The sequence below is a fragment of the Capricornis sumatraensis genome, chromosome 5 (assembly GCF_032405125.1).
Source record: "Capricornis sumatraensis isolate serow.1 chromosome 5, serow.2, whole genome shotgun sequence".
Classification (NCBI taxonomy): domain Eukaryota; kingdom Metazoa; phylum Chordata; class Mammalia; order Artiodactyla; family Bovidae; genus Capricornis; species Capricornis sumatraensis.
Genome location: NC_091073.1, coordinates 37,796,146 through 37,821,404, shown reverse-complemented (window position 1 = coordinate 37,821,404; position 25,259 = coordinate 37,796,146). Strand labels below are relative to the sequence as shown.

At 42.4% G+C, this 25,259-nt stretch overlaps 1 protein-coding gene across 3 annotated transcripts in view; it reads right to left on the bottom strand.

Annotated features, from left to right (window-relative positions):
* ABCB1 (ATP binding cassette subfamily B member 1) overlaps window positions 1–25,259 on the bottom strand; it is a 105,545-nt gene that overhangs the window by 8,430 nt on the left and 71,856 nt on the right. Inside the window, exons 21-25 of one of the 3 annotated variants that reach the window (XM_068972811.1) lie at window positions 18,916–19,119; window positions 10,157–10,257; window positions 7,617–7,757; window positions 4,427–4,583; window positions 3,746–3,943 (exon numbers count right to left, since the gene is read on the bottom strand). In XM_068972811.1, coding sequence (XP_068828912.1) covers window positions 3,746–3,943; window positions 4,427–4,583; window positions 7,617–7,757; window positions 10,157–10,257; window positions 18,916–19,119 — 801 coding nt within the window. Of the gene's footprint in view, window positions 1–3,745; window positions 3,944–4,426; window positions 4,584–7,616; window positions 7,758–10,156; window positions 10,258–18,915; window positions 19,120–25,259 lie in introns of those variants that run through there. The other 2 variants (XR_011144941.1, XM_068972812.1) reach the window with 2 other exon arrangements.

Genomic DNA, 25,259 nt, shown 5'->3' with positions numbered 1-25,259 from the left:
TCTGAAATAATCATTTTAGATAAGTTATTGAGCATTGATTATATTATAGGTCCTGTGATTAAGTATGCCTCATGCACTCTCTCATTTCGTCTTGACAAAACTGGCAAGATAGGTGTGATTTTAATCCCCATTTTACTGATGAGGACACGAGCAGAGTTCAGTCGCTTGTGCAGGGTCACGTTCTTAGTGGCTGAGGAAGCTCAGGTCTGCACACTACAGGTTAGATTTTGGCTACACAGTGGTTGAGAATTGAAAAATACTTTCCGTCTTCTTTCAAAGGAACAATGTGTCCATCTTAGCCCAGGTACCCATTGGGTAACAGCCAGATGACAGGCTTCTAGCTGTGTCCTAAGAGGGAGAGAGGACTCTGATGGTGGTGTGTAGGATGGGCAAGGGGACAAAGGAGAGGTCAGCGGAAGACCCAAGACTCGAGTGAGTCTCAGTGAAGCTAATGAATGTAAGATTCAGGGCCCTCATCTGCAGGCAAAGGCTGGGAGTTAAAGAATGTCCTGGGTGAGGGGAGGCCAGGCTGTAGTCAGGGGGCTTTTCTGGCTAAGCCTTTAGGATAACTTGCCTAAAAAGGAAGAGGGGTCAGAATCCTTAAGGCTTTAATATTTTGTTGTGAATTTTTTTCATTAGAAGTAAATATTTACTCTTGTGACTAATTCTGTGTTCCTAACTTCGGACTCTTTCAAGTATAGTCCCTGAAACTGTACAACTTTCAGGCCCCACAAAACTCAGAACCTCTACTCTCTGAACAATCCCATAGCTTCCTTTGGTAAGACTCGCTGAAATGTGACCTGAAACTTGCAAAGTTACCAGTTCAGCGGTTCTCAAAGTCTGGTTGGCATCAGAATCATCTGGGAAAGTAAAAAATGAAAAGGCCAGGTCCTAATCTGTGTAAATGAGCCAGGGTGGCTGCATTCTTTGTGAGCTCTCCAGGCCATTCAGACCCACACCAGTCTGAGAACCACCACTCAGGTCAATGTTGCTAAGTGTGACTTGAGGCTTGCTGATGGTCACGAGGATTTCCTGACCTCAGGGTCAAGTCCTTGCTTCAGTTCTTACAATTAAATGACGCTCCAGTCCCAGACTCTTTTTTTTTTTCATGGCAGTAAGAACTAATCGCTAATAACCTATTGACTTAGTCTTTCAAGATCACTAATTGATGTTCATAAACAGAACTTGGCACATTTACTAGCCTTTATTGTGGGCACTTGACTAAGAAGGGTGGCTGCTGTGTAGCACTTGGTGGCATTTCAAAGCTCTAATGCAAACACACAGGAGCAGATCATTGTGTTCCTCCAACAGATGAGGGCACTTTGTTTGCCGGGCATCATCACTGTAGTCCTGAGAGGGTTATTCTCCTATGCACTCAGCACTCATGTCCATATTCTCCTGTGTCTGTCCTTTCCCCTGTCAAGGGACTGCAGGACTAAAATCTATTTCCTAGGCTCCCTTCTGGCACCAGAAGTAACTAGGGTCTACCAGTGAGATGCCCTGTGCAAAACCTGGAACCAGAAGCTGTGGTGAGCTGTCAGCCGAGTTCAGGCAGAGCAGCTCTTGCAGCAGCGAGACTCTGTCCTCGTGCCTTCAGGCTCGGAGCAGCTGAGACACGGGCACACGCCCAGCAGCTCCCTGGCCGCAGGATCGCAGCTGCGGCGCTGATCTGCATGCTGGGAGCGCTGACTCAGACTCCCCCTCTGCCAGTGATGACGTGAGCACTGAACCCCTTATTAAACATGCAGCTGCTTGGATGCCCACAGCACTTTGTTTCCTATGCCAAACCATAACTGACAAGGTTCATGTCTTTAATTTTGCTCCCCTGCCTTAATGTATGTGGATAATACTCATTTATTTCTTCACTTTCTTGTAGTCTGATTATTTTACTGTTTACCATTATTGCTGTTTTCAACTCCAACACTCTGTTATTACTAAGAGTTTTCCCACTACAGTGACTATGAGTGCAGCTGGGGGGGCTGGGTGGGGAATGAAATTTTTTGCCTTTCCTAACTGGGTTATAATCAAACAAGTTTGAGAGTCATTATTCTAATTAAATCTGCTGTTTCAGCCAACTTATGCTGCATGTGGACACGATTAGTTGCTTTTGTTGTGTCCGACTTTGTGACCCCGTGGACAGTAGCCTGCCAGGTGTCCATCCTGGTTGGGCAGTGCCCAGGCCATTCCAGTTGTTGAATATTTTGAATGTCACCCCTGAGTATAACCAATAACTCAAGGCCTACATAATGGAAATATTTTGCTATAAATTTCACTCCTTCCTAATTTGATTCTTTTCTAGTCCCCATTACAGTCATTTAAAAATTCACTATTTTGGGGAGATCCCTGGTGGTCTAGTGGTTACAATTTTGTTATTTCATTGCAATGGCCCAGGTTCCATCCCTGGTCAGGGAACTAAGATCCCACAAGCAGCACAGTGTGACCAAAAAATAACAATCAAAAATGTCCCTACTCCCTTCACAACACCTTCTCCGTGCCTAAGATAGTCCCTGACAAGCACTCATTGACAGTTTACTGAATGTCCCATGAATAAATATGACCCTTCATGTACCCTTTTAGTTTAGAAAGAAAAGAGAATCCCTCTATGTTCTTTATCTGTTTCCCAAATTTGTTGATATCGCTTTTTTTTCCTTAGAAGGTGTGTGAATTTCCTTTCTCCATCAATGGTTTTATCCCATCTTCAGCCATAACAATGTTCACGATTCCCCATGATGAACGTCTCTCCTGGGTTCTGCCCAGGCGTGTTTTCCTTCCCTCTCCTTTGGTCTGCCACTGGCCTACACACACTTCGTGTCCATTCCCTCCTAACCACTCCTCAGCCATGCCACCTATTTTCCCCCAGCACCACGTCACTGAGCAGCCTGTGAAATGCCGGAAGCAGCCCATCAGCGGCCAGACCCTCCCACGTCTCTGCAGTCTTCATCGTGCCCGTCTCTCCACGGCATCTGCCACTGGGGCCGCCTTCTCCTTGCCATCCCTGGCTTCCACCTGGTTTCTCTCAGCACCCTCCTCTGCCTTTCCGGATTTCCACCCCCCGGACCCCCTCTTGTAACTGAGACCAAGGGGAGGGGGACGGCAGGCAAAAGGGCTGCCTGTAGAGGAGGGGAGGGTAGTAGAGTTGAGGGAAAGGACCAATTGGCTGGAACAGTGGACACAGCTTTGAGACTGTATCAAGCAGGTCAGGCTTTAAGTGGATTCATTGTTTAAAGGTTTGTAAGCCATGGCTTATTGTCGAGAATTAAATACATCTAGGCATTAAGAAGATGAAAAATTTGGAATGAGCTGAACAAGAAAGGATGCTCAGAAGGACCTAGAGATCATTATATTAAATGAAGTAATTCAGACAGAGAAAGGCAAATATCATATGCTATCACTCATATGGAATCTAGTTTTATAAAATTATACAAATGAACTTTACAAAACAGAAAGAAGACTCTCAGATTTCAAAAACACACTTATGGTTACCAAAGGGGAAACATGTTGGAGAAAGATAAATTAGGAGCTTGGGATTAGCACACACAATCCTCTCTATATAAAAAAGGTAACTGACAAGGACCTACTGTTGAGGGAACTCTACTCAATGTTCTGTAACAACCTATATGTGTAAGGAATCTGAAAAAAGAGTGGATACATGTATAACTGAATTGCTCTGTCATATACTTGAAAGTAACACAACACTGTAAATCAACCACACTCCCCCAAAAAATAAAGAAAATAGTGTGCTCACCACTGTGCCAGCCAAGGGGTCATAGAACCGCTCCAGGAGCTGGACCACCGTGCTCTTCCCGCAGCCGCTGCTGCCCACCAGGGCCAGCGTCTGACCCTTCTTCACCTCCAGGCTCAGCCCCCGAAGCACTGGGACGTCTGGTCGAGTTGGGTAGTTGAACACGACGTCATTAAATGCCACATTTCCTTCCACTGTACTCTAAAATCAGGACAGTGAAAGTAAATTTCATTGTTGCAATCCTGAAAACTGACTTTAGAGCCAATCCTCTGTACTGCCAGGTATCAGAAGGCAGCGATCTTGGATTCCAATCAAGCTTCAGTTGGAACTGCTAGAAAGTAATACAGATCTAAAAGGGTCAGTGTCCCCACAGCATGTCTCATTAACACAATACAAATGTGACAACCCAAAGCTATAACAGAATTACCTACACATAAGAAAACCTGATTCGCAGGATTTGTGTATAAAATGGGCAGTATTCCTATATCCCTGTGGCTTTGTTATATAAAAGTACTAGATGTTAACATGTATCAATATTATCAGCATTTACTAAAATGAACCCATGATCAAGAAAGTTTCATTTTACTACCAGCAAGTAAAAGCACAGATTTTATTAAACTTCCACTTAGATTCCATTCATTCATCAGTTAGGAGCAGGTCACATAATCAAAGCATGAAACTGACCGGCTTTAGGCCTTCCGTGCTGTAGCTGTCGATCAGAGGAATTTTTTCAATGATATTGATGACATGGGCTGCTGACACTTTGGCCTTGGCATAGTCAGGAGCAAATGAACTGACCTGTCCCACAGCCATGGCACCAAAGACAACAGCTGAGAACACTCTGCCAACAACAAAGACAAAACATGTCAAGAGTTACCGACTGCGATGCCGAGAGTGACACTTCTACAACCTGAGAGTGCTACCTCGAAGAATCCCAACACATTAGCCAAAAAATAAAACAACAGTTTCTTGTAAGTTCATATCAGCGTGGTTAACTGATTGTAAAATGACCCCATGTTTCATCTCTCTCTGGGTTTTTGCCTTCTTATAACGTGACCTTGCAGCTTCTCCATGGAATAAGTGGAATTTGTCTTCCTACCCTTGGAGTCTGGGTTGGCCCTGGGACTTGCTCTGGCCAACAGGATGTGGTGGAAGTGACGGTTTCCAGCTCCAAGCCTATGATTCAGGGGGCCTTGAGTACTCCTGTCTCTCTCATTCTGCCACAACCACAAGCCCGGCTGGCTTGCTGGAAGACAAGGCGCAGACAGAAGAGTGTTGTGTGGGCCCCAGCCAACCAGCCCATTGCTCACAGCACACACACGTGAGCCCAGCTGAGATCGCCTCTGCCTAGCCCAGACAGCATAACTGCCTGGCTGACCCACGTAAGACTTCAGAGCCAAGAACAAATGTTCACTATTGTGCACTCCTGGGGGCTAGTGGGTGGCTGTCTTGCAGCAGTATCTGTGGCCATCAATAATGGACATAGGCAGTTTTGCTGGAATTGGATCAGAGTCTTAGAAAAGCTGTGAGCCATGCAGCAAAGAAGAGAGCTCCTTACACAGCCAGATAGTGTGCTGCTCTCAAGATGCAGAGTTCTTTTTTTTTTTTCGGCCATGCTGCAGCTTCTGAGATCTTAGTTCTCCTTAGGGATCAAACTCAGGCCACAGTACTGAAAGCAACCGAGTCCTAACCACTGGACCACCGAGGAAGCCCCTACATGGCCATTCTTAATCTACATCATGAGAATCGTAGCAGCTTCAAGTCGGGAAGGACTTCACAGGATGTCAAGTCCAGCTCTTCAAGTTTGTGCCAGGGCGCACACCCCAGGCCAGCTCCCATCCTTTGTTTTAGGAAGGAGGAAGTTTGCTGGAGGAAGTCTTTTGTTAAAAAGTTCCTTTTCAAATCAAGGAGAAATGCACATCCTTTTGCCTAATACTGCCCTTCAAAGAACTGGAATATAAGTTCAAAAGCCCTGTGCATCTTTGGTAACTCCTTTCACTCCCAACATTCCAGCTGCCCTTCTCTGGACACATTGATCAAAATGTCTTTTTAAACAGTGGGCCTAGAACCGATACAACATTGGGGATCTTCCCAGGATCATACCGTGAGTCCAACAGGTCCGTTTCTTTGGGCTCTATGCCTGAGCTAACGGAGCCCACAGTGCTGTTTCTAAACACCTCGGAACAAATCACTCAGATGGTTCGTCTGGTCTTCTTATCTAGACCTGTGGGATCTTTTTCAAACAGATAGCTCTTCAGACAGGTCTCCCCTATCCCTCACTCAGAAGACTGATTTTCCGAATCTAACAATCCAAGAGTCAGTAACTTCCATCAGTTGAAAACCTTAACCTCAGAGTAAAGCACTAATTTGGATTCTCTGGTGACTTAGACGGTTAACAGTCTGCCTGCAATGCTTTTGAACCGTGGCATTGGAGAAGACTCTTCAGAGTTCCTTGGGCTGCAAGGAGATCCAACCAGTCCATCCTAAAGGAGATCAGTCCTGGGTGTTAATTGGAGGGACTGATGGTGAAGCTGAAACTCCAATACTTTGGCCATCTGATGCGAAGAGCTGACTCATTTGAAAAGACCTTGATGCTGGGAAAGATTGAGGACAGGAGGAGAAGGGGACGACAGAGGATGAGATGGTTGCATGGCATCAGTGACTCGATGGACATTGGTTTGGGTGAACTCCAGGAGTTGGTCATGGACAGGGAGGCTTGGCGTGCTGCAGTTCATGGGGTCACAAAGAGTTGGAGACGACTGAGCTGAAATGAACTGAGTTCAATCCCTGAGTTCGGGAGATCCCTTGGAGATGGAAATGGCAACCCACTCTAGTATTCTCACCTGGAAAATCCCATGGACAGAGAAGCCTGGTAGGCTACAGTCCATAGAATCACAGAGTCAGACATGACTGAGTGACTACACTTTTACTTTCAAAGCAATAATTAGCAAATAATTATCTAATCAAGCACCAATACCAGTGATGCCTGATTACAATCTTTTGGTCATAGTTATAAAGAGCACCTGCATATCATCTGTCAGAGAGGTTGGGTGGAAATTTTACAATCTTCTGTTGGGGTCATCCTGAGAAACCTGGAATGTATGCACAGATCGATGTCTAGATAGGATGGAAATGTTATACTGACACATACTTCCAAGTTTCAATGATGCTGGTTTAAATATAAAACTGTCACACTGATTATGGTATGCTATCAAAGGGCAGCTCACACATCACCAAATCAAGACACTCAGAAAAATTACACTCACTTTTCACTACCAAACCACATATTTTAGTTTAACTGCATATTCAGTTTTTGAGAAGGAAGTCCAGGCCTGTCTTCTGACCCAGGTACAATCTTCTGCATTTCACGGTGATGAGCCAGATATTCCCATAGAGCTTTCCTTTTTCATTCCTCAATTTCTCCAGCTCTTACCTTCTAATTCCCTTTATCAAGCAAAGCAAATGTATCCTAGAATATTCCAGGGCTCTCAGAACTCAGTGCTCCACATCTATTCTTTAGCTGCCCTGTTCAGAATCTTCTCAAAGGAACTAAGCACTTGACTCTGGGTGAGGCTCCTTCCCAAACACCCAGGCCTGCTGGAAACCCCTCATTGAATCACAACCCCACCTAGACATGGATTTGAGAAGGTTAAATGTGTGAGTCAGTACTGGGGAGAAGGGCAGATACCAATTCTCCAAATGAAATGGTATACTTTCAGAGTAACACACAGAGACTCAGAGGCAAAACGCCAACTTCTGAATCACCAAAATCTCTTCATGAAGCTTCACAGTAAGGCTTCCTATCCAGGCATGAAGCACATGCTCCTTGGTTTCATTTCTAGAGCCCGACTGTCAATAGGAACCCCATACTTACAAAAGAACATCCTGAAACTCCATGATGCCTTGGGCCACCAAATAGGCACCAAACCGGAAACAGCCAGCATAGGAGAAATACATCATTGCCTGAGTGATGGAAAATGTAATTCCAAAGACATGTGCTTTCCTCAAAGAGTTTCTGAAAAGAAGACATTCTCACATTTACTTGACTTTCATTTCTCAGTCCTTAACACATAATCTTTGATGCATTAGCAGTAGGGGATGGTGGCATAGCAGACAAAGTGGGTTTCATTTCCAAAACATTAACGGAGAACTAACCACACCCTGAAGTGTTGAGGTCAAGGTAAAACAAGCCAAGGACAAGAAGAGTTTCTTCGGGGTTAAGACACTCCTATTTGGAACCAGTCTGTTGTTCCATGTCCAGTTCTAACTGTTGCTTCCTGATCTGCATATAGGTTTCTCAAGAGGCAGATCAGCTGGGCTGGTATTCCCATCTCTTTCAGAATTTTCCACAGTTTATTTTGATCCACACAGTCAAAGGTTTCGGCCTAGTCAATAAAGCAGAAATAGATGTTTTTCTGGAACTCTCTTGCTTTTTCGATGATCCAGCAGATGTTGGCAATTTAATCTCTGGTTCCTCTGCCTTTTCTAAAACCAGCTTGAACATCTGGAAGTTCACGGTTCATGTATTGCAACAGACTGGTTCCAAATAGGAAAAGGAGTACATCAAGGCTGCATATTGTCACCCTGCTTATTTAACTTCTATGCAGAGGACATCATGAGAAACGCTGGGCTGGAAGTAGCACAAGCTGGAATCAAGATTGCCAGGAGAAATATCAATAACCTCAGATATGCAGATGACACCACCCTTATGGCAGAGAGTGAAGAGGAACTAAAAAGCCTCTTGAGGAAAGTGAAAGAGGAGAATGAAAAAGTTGGCTTAAAGGTCAACATTCAGAAAACGAAGATCATGGCATCCGGTCCCATCACTTCATGGCAAATAGATGGGGAAACAGTGTCAGACTTTATTTTTGGGGGCTCCAAAATCACTGCAGATGGGGACTGCAGCCATGAAATTAAAAGACGCTTACTCCTTGGAAGAAAAGTTATGACCAACCTAGATAGCATATTCAAAAGCAGAGACATTACTTTGCCAACAAAGGTCCGTCTAGTCAAGGCTATGGTTTTTCAAGTGATCATGTATGGATGCGAGAGTTGGACTGTGAAGAAAGCTGAGCGCCGAAGAATTGATGCTTTTGAACTGTGGTATTGGAGAAGACTCCTGAGAGTCCCTTGGACTGCAAGGAGATCCAACCAGTCCATCCTAAAGGAGATTAGCCCCGGGTGTTCTTTGGAAGGAATGATGCTGAAGCTGAAACTCCAATATTTTGGCCACCTCATGCGAGAGTTGACTCATTGGAAGAGACTCTGATGCTGGGAGGGATTGAGGGCAGGAGGAAAAGGGGACGACAGAGGATGAGATGGCTGGATGGCATCACCGACCCAATGGACATGAGTTTGAGTGAACTCCAGGAGATGGTGATGGACAGGGATGGACAGCACTCCAAGGATGGCGTGCTGTGGTTCATGGGGTAGCAAAGAGTCGGACATGACTGAGCGACTGAACTGAACTGAACTGAAGGCACTCTTTCCCTTTTCCCCCACCCATGGACATGCAACATATACATACTCTGCACTGAACAGTTGCTCAACACGTGCTGACCCAACACCCATGAGCTGCAGGGACGTGAAGGGCCATACAGAGGTGCCAGCTATGTTCTTGTCCTTGGGGACCCAGGAGCTGAGCTGGATGACTCATGCAGTGGACGTTTCCCTTGTAACACGTTACAGCATGAGAGGAGGAGGCACTAACCCTCTGGGGGTTTAGGGAAGGCGCGCCCAGGGAGTTAACACGTGTGGTTTTGAGCCACATGGAGCTGGGTGGTGTGGGCGCAGACTGGTGAGTGGGCCTGTTTCAAGCAGAGCAGCTCTGCTTCTGCTTCGAGGACTGGGATTTAAACAATTTTTTTCCTATAAAAAGGCTCTACTGTAAAACCCAAGTCTGCTCCTTTCATCGTATAAGAAACAAGAGAGTCAAATAGGTCGGGCCTGCTTGTATCCACGTCACTTTTTAGAGCACTCACTGTGAGTTCATTAAAGGACAAAGGTTCTGCACTGGAGACAGGTAAAGAGAACAAGGAAGGGAGGGTGTCCTCAGGAAGCACCCCCTCAAGCCTCACAGACACCCCGAATTTCATGTTCCACAAAGAACTCATTCCCAGCAGGATCATGTAGTAGGGTCATCACGCAAACACAGGGTCAGAGGCATTCTCAGTATCCTCGCTCCCTTCCCTGCCCTCGGTTACTTGTTCTCACTGGATCTACCTCAGAGATGTCCTTGCCTGAGGTCAGGTCCTGTGTTTCCTCTCTTGGAGAATTACAACTGCTTCCCAATTGGTTCCCTTCTAAAAGTCTCTCCACTTACTCCCTACCTTCTGGTCAAAGTAATTTTCCTGAAAACAAACCTGATGATTGAAAAACTCCCCATACTCCCTCCTACTCATCAGTGGCTATTACCTGTATGGTACCTGCAAACTCTGGGCATACATATATTCAAACCTCTCCTCCCGAGTCAAAGAAACAACAGTCCGGAAGTTTTCTATCGCTTCAGTGGCAATCTGTAAGAGAGAACACTCTGTCACTAAAGGTACAAAAGCCAACAGTGGCAATGAGTTGTAATTCCACTAGAGAGATTAATATTATATATTAAATAATATTTATTATGACCTCTGAGTTTCTTTGCTATTGAAAGAGATACTAAGTACATTATCAAATTGAGTTTTAGATCTGGAAAGAACATGAGCTAATTTAAACTCCTCTCTGGAGAAAGAGATTCTCAAGTGTCAACAGATGAAGGCCGCTACCTAAAGCCACATAGCTTTACAAGAGGGAAAGTAACCTGAGAATTCAGTATTTTACCTCTATTGAAGTGCTCTTTCTTCTATGATGGTCACATAATTTTCAGTTCATAATTATTATATATAAATTATTATAATATCATTATAATTGCTATTATTAAAAATATATAATGTTTGTATTTTTCTCTGCATAATTGTCATTTGAGACAATTATGAATATTATAAATATTCTTTAGACAACTAAAAAATATTTGCTAAATACTGAAAAGGTAAAGAAGGTAATAAGAAGTTACATATTGGTGTATTTTACATAATACCTTACATGCTGTTATTTTCTAAAAACATACCTATTTAACAAAATTGAACTGAAGTTCTATGTTTGGCTTTACAGCCTTATTTTTTACTTTAACAAATATCAAGAGGCTTTTCTAAGGTTATTAAATATATATATTAACAATGAGTTGTTTAATGGGCCACTGAACAAAGCTTTTACTGAACAAAGTTTTCAATTCTTTTTAAAAAGACTGCTGTGAAAACATCCTTGTACATTTATGTCCCAATTAAATTATTCTCTTAGACATTCTTAAAAGTGAGTTAACAAAATCAAAGAAAATAATTTTTAAGGAGTATAGCACATATTAACAATTTGTTTTCCAGAAAGTTTCTATCATTTGATTATGTTTTAGTTGAAAGTTAACTTCCAACAAGGCTATTTCATTAGGACAAATCCATCATTTACCACCTTTTAGAGTCTGGGTAAAAAGGCTATAGAAAATACAGAAAACACCAGTGTACAATACAAAATGATATTTCAGCCTGCTTCAGTGTGGGACCTTAAAACATCTGTCTTGTTCTCATCTATAAAATGAGGGTAGACAAGAGGGTCTCTGGAGTCCCTTTTAGCTCTAATTTTAAGACAAATAATTTTTAGATTGTAAGTCTAAATTATAAATCACTAAGGGAAATTACCCATATTAAGATGTACTTCCTTTCTCTGGCCTCTTCCCTGGTCAGAACTGACTCTAATACAGACAAATTCAATTATATGAGAGTGATTTATGGCAAAAAAAAATCACAAATCCGAAATCTCACTGATTCTTTACTGAACCCTATACCAATACCTACCTTCAAAGATAACAGTGAATATTTGACAGGATGTTGTTGGTTTTAAAGACTAATGCAAAAGGCTACTAGAAGAAAGAAATTAATACCATATTCTTAAAAACAAAAAAAAGTATTTTAAAAATAAAGTTAAAAATATTATATTCTGACCCAGCAGGCCAACAAGACTGAACTAAGTTTACCATAAGCTACTAACAAATACAGGGAAATGTCCAGATTCAATTTATGTTAAAATATTTTACATATTATAAAAATTATACTTATTTTAGAAAACAGTAACAGTGCAGAAAGCAAAAAGTTAGAGGGAAAAAATCCACCTCCAATCAAACCCTCAGAGATAATCATTGGTAGAAATATTTTCATTTATGAGGCTTCAGACTAAGAAAAGAGGCTTACTTTGCAATAGTTAAGAAAATTCAGCAAACTTTAAAACTGTCTGCTGAAGCAAAAACAGACTTTACTGTGAATTTCAATGTAATGATTTTAAGAAATACTTATTTTCTGGGCACATTTTTTTCTAACGCCAGTGTGTATTGTTTGGTTTGTAACATCATCACTTTATAGAGTGTGTGGACAGCCCAATAAAAGTGAGTTCATGAGTTGCACACCTTGAATAGTGAGTAAAAAATATAATCACTGCACAGTCATCTTCATCTTGTCACACAAGAAGAAATTAGGAAAAGGCTTAATTAGTATTCTGCATCCTCACAGCTTCATTTACTCCAAATTTTACAGAGACTCAGTAACCACTGTGAGGAGAGAGAAGTAGTAATTCAAGAGAAGGAAATATTAATAGCACTGGGTTCCCCTCAGAAACTATCATGTACTAAATAATTTTTAGGAATGCAAAAAATACACACAGGTTTCCTGAAAAACCTCACACTTCTCTTCCTACCCTTGTAGCAACTCAAGTGTCATTACAGCTTTTATTTCTAAAAAAGAAAAAGCATCGATTCTATAAAAATGTTCATTCATGAATAATGTGACAGAAATCAATGGAGCAGAGATCACAAGCAGTGTAGAGGTTTTAAGAGCCGGTTCTGAGATCACACAGTCCTGCTCTGCAATCCTGGACCTGCTCCGTCCTTCTAAGGGAAACCAGATATGCTACTGGTCCCCACCTAGGTAGGGAAGACGGTCATTAATCAATAAACAAGTGGGAAAGAAACAGCAAGTGCAGAAAAGTGTCAGGAATGAACTCGAATGTCAGGAGAGACCTCTCAGAAGAGCTATGAAGACCAGAGGGAACCAGCTTGGAGTTTTGTAGGAGCTGAAAGGAGGCCCATGAGGCCAGGGCAGGGTGGATGAGGGAGACAGCAGTGCAAGACAGGGTCAGAGCAGTCATCATGGGCTGGCTCACGCAGAGTTTCATAATCCAGGGTTGATTTTATTGCCAGTGTGATCAGAAGTCACTGGAGGGGTGGAGGTTCAGTTCAGTTCAGTTGCTCAGTCGTGTCCAACTCTTTGAGACCCCATGAACCGCATGCAGCACACCAGGCCTCCCTGTCCATCACCAACTGCCGAAGTTCACCCAAACCCACGTCCACTGGGTGACGCCATCCAACCATCTCATCCTCTGTCGTCCCCTTCTCCTCCTGCCTTCAATCTTTCCCAGCATCAGGGTCTTTTCAAATGAGTCAGCTCTCAGCATCAGGTGGCCAAATTATTGGAGTTTGAACTTCAGCATTAGTCCTTACAATGAATGTTCAGGACTGATTTCCTTCAGGATGGACTGGCTGGATCTCCTTGCAGCCCAGGGGACTCTTAAGAGTCTTCTCCAACACCATTGTTCAAAAGCATCACTTCTTCGGTGCTCAGCTTTCATTATAGTCCAACTCACATTCATACATGACCACTGGAAAAATCATAGCCTTGACTAGATGGACATTTGTTGACAAAGTAATGTCTCTGCCTTTCAATATGCTGTCTAGATTGGTCATAACTTTCCTTCCAAGGAGTAAGCGTCTTTTAATTTCACAGCTGCAGTCACCATCTGCAGTGATTTTGGAGCACAGAAAAATAAAGTCAGTCACTGTTTCCACTGTTTCCCCATCTATTTCCATGAAATGATGGGACCGGACGCTATGATCTTAGTTTTCTGAATGTTGAGCTTTAAGCCAACCTTTCACTCTCCTCTTTCACTTTCATCAAGGGACTCTTTAGTTCCTGTTCACCTTCTGCCATAAGGGTGGTGGCATCTGCATATCTGAGGTTATTGATCTTTCTGCAGGCAATCTTGTTTCCCCCTTGTGCTTCTTCCAGTCCAGCATTTCTCAGGATGTATTCTGCATTTAAGTTAAACAACCAGGGTGACAATATACAGCCTTGACGTACTCCTTTTCCTATTTGGAACCAGTCTGTTTTCCCATGTCCAGTTCTAACTGTTGCTTCCTGACCTGAATAAAGGTTTTTCAAGAGGCAGGTCAGGTGGTCTGGTATTCCCATCTCTCTCAGAATTTTCCGTTTATTGTGATCCACACAGTCAAAGGCTTTGGCATAGTCAATAAAGCAGAAATAGATGTTTTTCTGGAACTCTCTTGTTTTTTCCATGATCCAGCGGATGTTGGCAATTTGATCTCTGGTTCCTCTGCCTTTTCTAAAACCAGCTTGAACATCTGGAAGTTCACGGTTCACATATTGCTGAAGCCTGGCTTGGAGAATTTTGAGCATTATTTTACTAGCGTGTGAGATGAGTGCAACTGTGTGGTAGTTTGAGCATTCTATGGCACTGCCTTTCTTTGGGTTTGGAATGAAAACTGACCTTTTCTAGTCCTGTGGCCACTGCTGAGTCTTCCACATTTGCTGGCATATTGAGTGCAGCACTTTCACAGCATCATCTTTCAGGATTTGAAATAGCTCCACTGGAATTCCATCACCTCCACTAGCTTTGTTCATAGTGATGCTTAGGCCCACTTGACTTCGCATTCCAGGATGTCTGGCTCTAGGTGAGTGATCACACCATTGTGATTATCTTGGTAGTGAAGATCTTTTTTGTACAGTTCTGTGTATTCTTGCCACCTCTTCTTAATCTTATGCTTCTGTTAGGTCCTTTATTGAGCCCATTTCTGTCCTTTATTGAGCCCATCTTTGCAGGAAATGTTCCCTTAGTATCTAATTTTCTTGAAGAGATCTCCAGTTTTTCCCATTCTATTGTTTTCCTCTATTTCTTTGCATTGATCGTGGTGGAAGGCTTTCTTATCTCTCCTTGCTATTCTTTGGAACTCTGCATTCGAATGGGTATATCTTTCCTTTTCTCCTTTGCTTTTCGCTTCCCTACTTTTCACAGCTATTTGTAAGGCCTCCTCAGACAGCCATTTTGCCTTTTTGCATTTCTTTTTTCGGGGGATTGTCTTTATTCCTGGCTCCTTACAATGTCACGAACCTCCATCCATAGTTCCTCAGGCACTCTGTCTCAGATCTAGTCCCTTAAATTTATTTCTCACTTCCACTGTATAGTCAGTCATAACGGATTTGATTTAGGTCATAACTGAACGGTCTATTGTTTTTCTCCACTTTCTTCAATTTAACTCTGAATTGGTAATAAGGAGTTCATGAAATGAGCCACAGTCAGCTCCCGGTCTTCTTTTTACTGACTGTATATAGCTTCTCCATCTTTGGCTGCAAAGAACATAATCAATCTGATTTTGGTGTTGACCATCTGGGGATGTCCATGTGTAGAGTCTTCTCTTGTGTTGCTGGTAGAGGGTGTTTGCTATGACCAGTGCATTTTCTTGGCAAAACTCTATTAGTCTTTGCCCTGCTTCATTCTGCATTCCAACACCAAATTTGCCTGTTACTCCAGGTGTTTCTTGACTTCCTACTTTGGCATTCCAGTCCCCTATAATGAAAAGGACATCTTTTGGGGTGTTAGTTCTAGAATGTCTTTTAGGTCTTCATAGAACCGTTCAACTTCAGCTTCTTTAGAGTTACTGGTCAGGGCATAGACTTGGATTACGGTGATATTAAATGGTTTGCCTTGGAAACAAACAGAGATCATTCTGTCATTTTTGAGATTGCATCCAAGCACTGCATTTCAGACTCTTTTGTTGACCATGATGGCTACTCCATTTCTTCTGAGGGATTCCTGCCCACAGTAGTAGGCATAATGGTCATCTGAGTGAAATTCTCCCATTCCAGTCCATTTTAGTTCGCTGATTCCTAGAATGTCGATGTTCACTCTTGTCATCTCCTGTTTGTCCACTTCCAATTTGCCTTGATTCATGGACCTAACATTCTAGGTTCTTATGCGATATTGCTCTTTATAGCATCGAACTTTGCTTCTATCACCAGTGCCATTCACAACTGGGTGTTGTTTTTGCTTTGGCTCCATTCCGTCATTCTTTCTGGAGTTATTTCTCTACTGATCTCCACTAGCATATTTGGCACCTACCAACTTGGGGAGTTCCTCTTTCAGTGTCCTATCTTTTTGCCTTCTAATACTGTTCATGGGGTTCTCAAGGCAAGAATACTGAAGTGGTTTGCTATTCCCTTCTCCAGTGGACCACATTCTGTCAGATTTTATTGCCAGTGTGATTAGAAGTCACTGGAGGGGTGGTGGTTAGCAAGATCTTATTTGTGTTATAAGAGATGACTGTGGCCTCTGTTAGACAAATATAAAACGTGGACAAAGGGACCAATTAGGCTGCTGCTATGTGACTTTTGTCAAGTTACCTAACTCCTCTGAACCCTGAGTTTTATGATCTAACAGGGTAATTCAAAAGGGTTATTGAGAGTATCACTTGAGAACATGTAGCATTCTTAGCATGATGCCTGGTATATAATAAACAATCAATAAATGGTAGCCTGAGACTGACGATCAGATGGGAACTGACTTTTACTATTTCATAGACTGGTTGCTGCAGCAATCACTTCCTCTACCTGCTTTTATCTCTCTCATGAACCACCACTGATTTACAGCATTTACCTCACTCCCGACCTTTATCCAGAAAATCTGCTAAACTCAAACATATCTGTTTACATCTGCACCCCTTCACCTGCCCGACTTCCAACAAATTACCAGAGTCTTAAAGCTAATGCAACACTTCGACAGAAAACCTGTGGCTTGCAATGAATCAGCTTTCAACTGGTCTTCTTCCTACAAACAACCTGAACCTCCTCTCTGGGGCACTTTGAACACCTCTGTAAATGATGACACTAGAAACAGTAATGCACTTTCTTTGTGTGCACACTTTTCCATCTTCTCATTAGATGAATCAACACCACAGGCGAAAATCCCACAAAGGACAGGATTAAATGGAGTGACTGGTCACAGGACGGACTCCCTGCCAGAGGCCAACATCACCTGGGCCTGACCACAGCCAATGTCCGAGGGCCAGCACCATGATGCTGGACTTCAGGACCAAAGGGAAACCTCACATGAGGACTTTCGCCCCCAGACAATCACGGAGAAGCACTAAAGCTGATCCAAAGAAGTTTCCTGAAGGAATCCCAAGGACACAGGGTACAGAAAGTCAGAGGAGATAGCAGGGAGGCAACGGAAAAAGTGTGAGTGCTGATAACCAACCAAAGGACCCCTTTCATCATCCTTATTGGTGAGGTGCCTCGTCCAGAGACAAAGGACCCAAGGCCACTGGATCTGCCCGGGTCACTGCCTTGACTCTTAGGGACCTTGGAGGGTCCACAGGTAGATGTCACCCTATCCTGGACGGTAGGCCTAGTTCTGAGGGAGCTCGGCTCTGACCACTCATTTCTGCAGTGATACAGATCATGTGATATCAGACTATGCTCCACCATCAGCAGACTCTGTTTTATTTTCTTTAATGGAGGATAATTGCTTTACAATGTTGTGTTGGTTTCTTCTGTACAACGTGAATCAGCTCTAAGTGTACGTATACCACCTTCCTTCTGAGCCTCCCGCTTCCCCTCCATCCTACTCCTCTAGGTCAGCACAGGGCACTGAGCTGAGTTACCTGTGTTAAACAGCAGCTTCCCACCAGCTATGTATTTTACACATGGTAGTCTGTATATGTCAAAGACCTCTTTGTTTCTTAACTGAGGTACAACTTGGGAGCATGACTGTCTGCGTTTGAATCGTGGCTCTGAAACTTATGAGCTCTAAGGCACTGTGGCATTACCTGCCTGTGCCTCAGCCTCCCCTGCAAAAGGAGCTAATAGAAGAACCTGTCTCACAGGCCACCGTGAGGAGTAGAGCAACTGCCGTATACACATCTGTTCAAAACAACAACTCCACTCAAAACTCGGTAATAACCTAAGCGAAGAAAGAATTTGACAAAGAACAGATACATGTGTAACTGAATCACTTTGTTGCACACCTCAAACTAACACAACAGTGTTAATCAACTATACTCCAATATAAAGTAAAACTTTTTGGGAAAAAAAAGGGAGATTCAAAATCCAAATCAAGCAACAATAACAAACAGGCAAGCATGCAACATGCTTCCCCCATCCCCAGCAAAATGTGTTAGGATAAAGGGTAAACAGGGCTTCCCAGGTGGTTCAGGCAGTGGTAAAGAATTCGCTTGCCAACACAGGAAACAGGAGACGCAGGTTTGATCCCTGGGTTGGGAAGACCTCCTGGAGAAGGAAATGACAACCCACTCCAGTTATTCTTGCCTGGGAAATCCCATGGACAGAGGAGCTTCGCAGGCTATAGTCCATGGGGTTGCAAACAGTCGGACATGACTGAGCGACTAACAACAACAATAACAGACGGCAAACACAGGTAGCATGAAGGGAGGAGGTGTAATGAGAGGGAAAGAGTGATAATATTTTAGCCAGTTAGAGTGAATACCTTTAAGACTTTTCAAGTTTTTTAAAATCTCCCCTCCCCACATCTAATTAAATAGGCCTCCTTTCCTCAATAAAGCAATGGATTTCTGGAGAAAAGTGAAGGAAGGAGAAAAAGTGATATGAAAGCAATTTTAACTAGAAAAGTCCAACAAAATGAGTCTTCAGTCTGTGAATCTAAGAATTGGTTTTGCTACTTTTCTTCAGTTTGCAATCTGCTGAGTAAGTGTCAAATAAGACTGCTTTGAGGAATGGTTATAAAAACATTCTCAGGGACTTCCCTGGTGGTCCAGTGGTTAAGACCCCTGTGCTCCTAATGCCGGGGGCCAAGGTTCAATCCCTGGTCCAGGGACTAAGATCCCACATGCTGCAACTAAGTTCACAGGCCACAGTGAAGACTCAGCACAGCCAAATAAACAAAAACCAAAGCCTTCTTCAGAGCATAGAAAGTAGCCATGACTAACAGAACAATACTGCTTTGAATATTTTATTCTACCCAGGTCAGAAATTTTATCTCATTTGACTCACCTTCCCAGCACCTTCCAGCTCTTTCTTATCTTTCAGGGCTTGTCCAGACAGCATTTTCATTTCAATAACTCCTGCTACTGCAATGATGGGTACAATTGCTAACAGGAGAAGTGTTAATTGCCAGCCATAGATGAGGGATATAATAATGCCGGTGCCAAGATTTGCAATATTCTGGGTAATTACAGCAAGCCTGGAACCTATAGCCTGCAAAACGAACAGAAAACACTGTTAGAGAGACACCTTCTGATCATCTCTAAAGTCCATGCTTATGTATTTCTTAGTGATTATGAAAATTCAGCTTTGTGAAAATCTCATCTCCTCGGTTATGACCTAATAAGTTAATAGTAAAAGTTTACATGTAAATTTATTTGGTTTCCCAGATGAGGATTTCCATGACCTCAGAATAAATACTGAAAGTAGGTCAATGATTCAGAGTCAATTACTTATTTCTATCTCACTTGATTTTTTAATACCATGAAACTTTTCATTAAACAATGACACCATGATCCCTAACACAAACTCTGCAAATTAGCAAGATAAAATAGCCTGACAATTACGTTCAACTGCGACTGTTGGAAATTTCCAATGTTAGATGCATAACTACCCATAATTTACGCCTAATATTGAACATTGAGGGTATCCAAAGATTTTGTGGCTTATTTGAGATGCTTATTATGTTTAGAGAGCTTCCCAGGTGGTACAGTGGTCAAGAATCCACCTGCCAATGCAGGAGACGCAGGTTTCATCCCTGGGTCAGGAAGATACCCTGGAGTAGGAAATGGCAACCCGTTCCAATATCCTTGCCTGGAGAATCCCATGGACAGAGGAGCCTGGTGAACTACAGTCCATGGGGTCTCAAAAGAGTTGGACACGACTGAGGGAGAGTTAGAGAGACTGTGTTAAAAAAAAAATAAACAGAGCTGAATGTTATGGAATTTAAATTTACGATACTAAGCAGGAATCAGAACCTTCAGTTTACATGCCAGAAGGAGCCTGAAGCATAACTGTCAGAAGCTTTCAGTTATTTCCGACTGAAAAGTCAGAAGTCAAAATACAAAGTCAATTCGCTTCACTACTCTACACTTCTCTCCCTTACCCTGGAAATGCCCCACAACCTCAAGCCTTTCCAAATTCCTGCTCTGGCCCATGTCTTATCAACACTCCAAATTTCCTCTGCCTGAGTGGGGTCATTCTCAGGGAAAGATTAATGATGGAGAACAGTCTAGAATGGTCTCTCCACCTCTGGGGCCTTGGTCAAATTTTTCCCAATCCCAAAATGACTAGGTACACTGATTAATAACCAAAGCTTCTGTCAGCTCTGAGTTTTAAGACAGAATTCTTTCCAGGCCCCCTGCCTCAATGTCAGCCTTCTGAAATCATTTGAAACTTATGTTGGTATAAACACTAAACCAGTAACTAGCGGGAAACAGTATTTAAAAACTACCAATAGCTCAATAATTAAACTCCATACCAAGGAACTGCACCAGGGCTGCAAGAAACGGCATATGTAACAGAGCATTTATTTTTATCTGATGCCATCACTGAGCTTATATAAAGGGAGGGTTAGCCGTATCTGGCATAAGTCAGAGTGGAGTGGGCTTTCAAATCAGCTCTGTATTGGCACATTTTCAAAGTCAAGGGTGATAATCTGAAAAGAGTCTGTGGCACAGGCAAGATGGAGACTGTTCCTTTTTCAGTATCCACAAGCCCTACTCAGAACTCATTTCCCACAGCACCTGACTGCAGAAGCACTCAGAACATCCTCCAAGTTCACAGCAGACAAATTACTCCAGTACCTAAGCTCCCATACACATAAATGTTTCACTGAGGATGGCAGCCAAGGCCACAGAAATAAGTAAAATGGATCAAAGATGCTTCATGAAAGATGATCCAAAAAGCCTAGAACCTTAAGCTGGCGGGGAAGTAAGCCCCTTGGCATAGTATGATTAAATGCTTCCGGTGACATTGCACTGGTTACTGTTCTTTATTCTAATGACACATTCACCATCCCAGTATCTATTCTTCATACATAAAAAGAGTCTCTAGAACAATCCAAGGGAGAGCATAGATTACTAGAAGCCAGAAATTTTTCATTTCAGCAGTGAGGAGGAGGGCAGGTAACATTCTAACGCCAAAGCCCAAGAGTGAAACAAGGTTAGGGCAAAAATGCTCTAATATCTGAAACTCACGAAGTCTATCCTCGAAATCTCTCCACCGCACTATGCTAGCACATTTTTCTACCCACCTTTTCCGGTCTCTCCCTCTCGTTATTTATTTCCTCCTCAGAGCACCATCAGATCGCTTGAGGCCCATTTTTAAATATGTGTGTTTACTAGGAAAAAAAAAAGCCTATTTCCCAAACCTCCTTTGGAAATTAAGAACATTTCATCTTTCTCTCATCCCCCTTCTCTAAAAATTTTTTTTCTAAAATATATAGTTTCTTTTCACTTCTGCTGCTGTTGTTGCTAAGTTGCTTCAGTCGTGTCTGACTCTGTGCGACCCCATAGACGGCAGCCCACCAGGCTCCCCCGTCCCTGGGATTCTCCAGGCAAGAGCACTGGAGTGGGTTGCCATTTCCTTCTCCATTGCATGAAAGTGAAAAGTGAAGGTGAAGTCTTTTGACTTCTATATGGCTCTTATTTGCTTTTTTTCTCAAAACTCTAACGCTTCTATGAAAATTAAACAGCCCACCATTTTATAGGCAAAATATTGAGATTTTTGAAAGAAAATAAAAGTTGTCTTCTGATTTACGATTAGCAGGATTAAGCAAGCTACTTACTCAAAAATATCAATACATCAGAGAAAATCATTGATGGTGAAGTTAAATATGAAAAAATTAGATGAACATCATTACTAACTATATACACACAGACTTGAGTTTGCCCTGTTTTATGTGGCAATGAGTTTTGACAGCACTGCTTGCCTAACATATGTATATATGTATATAAATTATACTACTTCCTACTGGAAAATAGATACACACATGTATATGTATATATATGTGTATGTATTCTCTATTCGAGCATGCTCAGTCATGTCCAACTCTCTGCAACCCCATGGACTATAGCCCAACAGGCTCCTCTGTCCATGGAATTTTCCAGGCAAGAAAATTGGGGTGGGCTGCCATTTCCTCCTCCAATGGATCTTCCCAATCCAGGGATCGAACCCGTATCTCCTGCATCTCCTCCATAGAAGGCAGGTTCTTGGCCACTTGGGCCACCTGGGGAGCCCCGTGTGTGTATGTATGTGTATACATTTATACAAATACAGCACACATATCCACCATCATAGGCAGGTCAGTTGGTGGCATGGAGGGGATTCAACTGTCCTCTCTCAGCCAGTTTGTGACAACAGCTATTCTGAGCTTTCTGGTTTTGGTGAAGCTCCCCTATCTGCAGCATCCAGGCAGCATCTGCTAAACGTTAGGCTGCAAGGGACCGAATTAGTGGGCTTCCTCCAGGATGAGTCCTCCACACCAGACGGGATGTGGGGCGTGTGTGTCGGTGGGAAGCACATGAACACACATGGCAACGTCTCTGTGAAAGAGACACTGAAGTTATGGAATCAAAGTTTAGCTAGGGAATACTGGCTTTAGGAAACTTCAGGACACAATTTGTTCTCAGAGATCATTATCCCCAGGAATCACCCTTCCAAGGAGCCAGCACAACGGATGAACCCCAAGCTTGTGGACAGATCCTCATGCTAATTTATTATTTATTGTGATTCTATGTTTTATTTTGAAAGTTATGGGTATTTACATTTATGAAATTTTAGTCTCTTTTTTCCAACTGGAGGATAACTGCTTTACAATGTTGTGTTCATTTCTACTGTACAATGTGAATCAGCTATCATCTTATGCTAGCTTAAATTAAAAATAAAATAGAGTAATACTTTACATCTTCTTCCACCTACCACACCATTTCCCTGTCCCACTTACCAGGAAGTCTTATAATGATTTGTCCAACTGTGTCCTATTCCTCTTTCCCTCTTTGTCTTAAATTCATTCCCACCAGGCTTTCATCCCCGTCACACCATGGAAACAGGTCTTGTTTGACCCATAAGCACTTCCAAGTGGCTACAACACTGTACAATGTATGCTTGTCTTGCATGCTTATCAGCAGGATTTGAGACCATAGACTGCTCTCTCCTTAAAATGCTTTCTCATGTTGTTCTAGGATACTGCCCATCTCCCTCAACAGCCAAGAATTCTTGCTCTTCTTTGCTGAGTCATCCTCGTAGCTGAGCTCAGACTATGCTGTTTTCTCTACCACCCATGCTCCCTTGGCTATCTCCTCCTGACTTGTGGCTTTAAAAGCCACCCATGGGCTGAAAAATCTCCTAATGTTTATTTCCAGACGTCTCTGCTAACCTCCAGACTTGCAAACCTATTTGCCATCAGGACATCTCCCATCTACTGTGGGCATCTCACATGCACCATGTCCCAAACACAACCCTTTTCACAGGTTTTCTGGTTTCATTAAAAAATAATTCCATTTCTTCAGTTGTACAGATCCAAAATTTTGGAGTCATCCTTAAATCTCCTTTTTCTTATATCTCATAACCACATTCAGCCACTCAACAAATTCTGTTGGCTATTTCTCCCAACTATACCCAATTTGATTTTGTCATCACTTTCACTATGACTATCCTAGTCTAAAACACTATCTTCCCTCCCCCTGGATTACTGCAATAATCCCCCTGCTTCTCCCTGGCCCCTTTAGCCTATTCACACAGCAGTCTTCAGAATTTTCAGATCATGTATCTACTATGTTCAAAACTCGACAATGGTTTCTCATATAACTTCAGATATGCTGTTGATCTCAACTTACGACATTTCCTTTCACTCTTTTTATTCCCAGCTATACTATCTTCCTTGCTGTTTTAGGACCAGTTGTGGAAATACAGGCTCCAGGAGCCTGAGGAGCTTTGCACTTGCTGATCCTTCTGTTAGAGAACATGCCTCTCTAGACATCTACAGGGCTGGCATCTTTCCTTCCTTCATGCCTCTTGAGTATGTCACCATACCACTGAGACTGAGGCCCTCCTTCCCCACCATGCCCTAACAGCATATCCTGCAGCCATTTTTTCCCATAGCACTTACGACAATCTGACATCCTGTGCAGACTTCATAAGGGCAACATTATTGTCTGTTGAGGAAGTTCAAAGTTATTTCAAGTGATGTTTACATTCTGTTCTATTAGATTCTGTACAGTTTGACCTAAACCTCAATCTCTCTTGATGTGTTTGCTTTAAGCAAAGAGATCTGTATTAAAATAACAATGCCTAGGATTTTACTGTGATTTTATAACTCTGTATGTGCTTCCACATTCATAACTGAATTTATCCTTACAGAATGCCCATGTATTAGTTAGAAGAAATGTAATCATAGTATTCTTACAGAAAGACTAAAAGCTAAAGATTGATACGGTTCAAGGGAGGAGAGATCACATGTTCCCCCCGCCCAAATTCCACATCATCCTGTGGATTTTTGTCATAAACAGACCAGGTGGCACTAGTGGTGCAGAACCTGCCTGCCAATGCAGGAGACATAACAGACGTGGGTTCAGGCCCTGGGTCAGGAAGATCCCCTGGAGGAGGGAACAGGAAACCTGCTCCAGTGTTCTTGCCTGGAGAATCCTCATGGACAGAGGAGCCTGGTGGGCTACAGTCCATAGGGTCGCAAAGACTCAGACACGACTGAAGCAACTCGGCTGCACACATGGTGCAGTTAAAGAAAAGACTGTCACTTTACCCACCAATCAAAACCTGCTGGTTTAACAGTTTCCAGTTGTATTAATTAAAGAAATTCATGTAGCAGAATTTAAGCTTTATAGTCTGATAAAATTGTTCCTTTTACCCTTGCTTTAATTTTTTCATACTCTTTTCATTTCTTTCAACCTTTGTCTAAATTTTCTTCCCTCCCCTCTGAATTCAGTGACCCTAAACTTTCTTACAGCAACTACACACACTTTTTTTCAGTAGCAATTACAATTTTGGGGGGATTAGCAAAGCATTAAAACACATTGAAAAGATTAAAAAAAAAAAGCCTTGCATGATACACTGATAAACACTTCCTTTTTAAATAATTATCTTTCTACATGTATTTAGATAATAGCATGAATAAGATGGAAAATAACAAAACAAAGCTCAAAAGTTATCACTGTTATAGTGATACAGCATATGATATTCAAATAGATAATATTTTTTCTGTAAGGCACATGATATATTGCATAGGTTAAAGGTTTGACATTTTCTAAATGATGATGAGAATTAACTGTAGGGAGAGAATTAGTTTCATGCTCAAATTCTAAATGGCCCATTAGGACAATCAGCAGAAAGGAGGC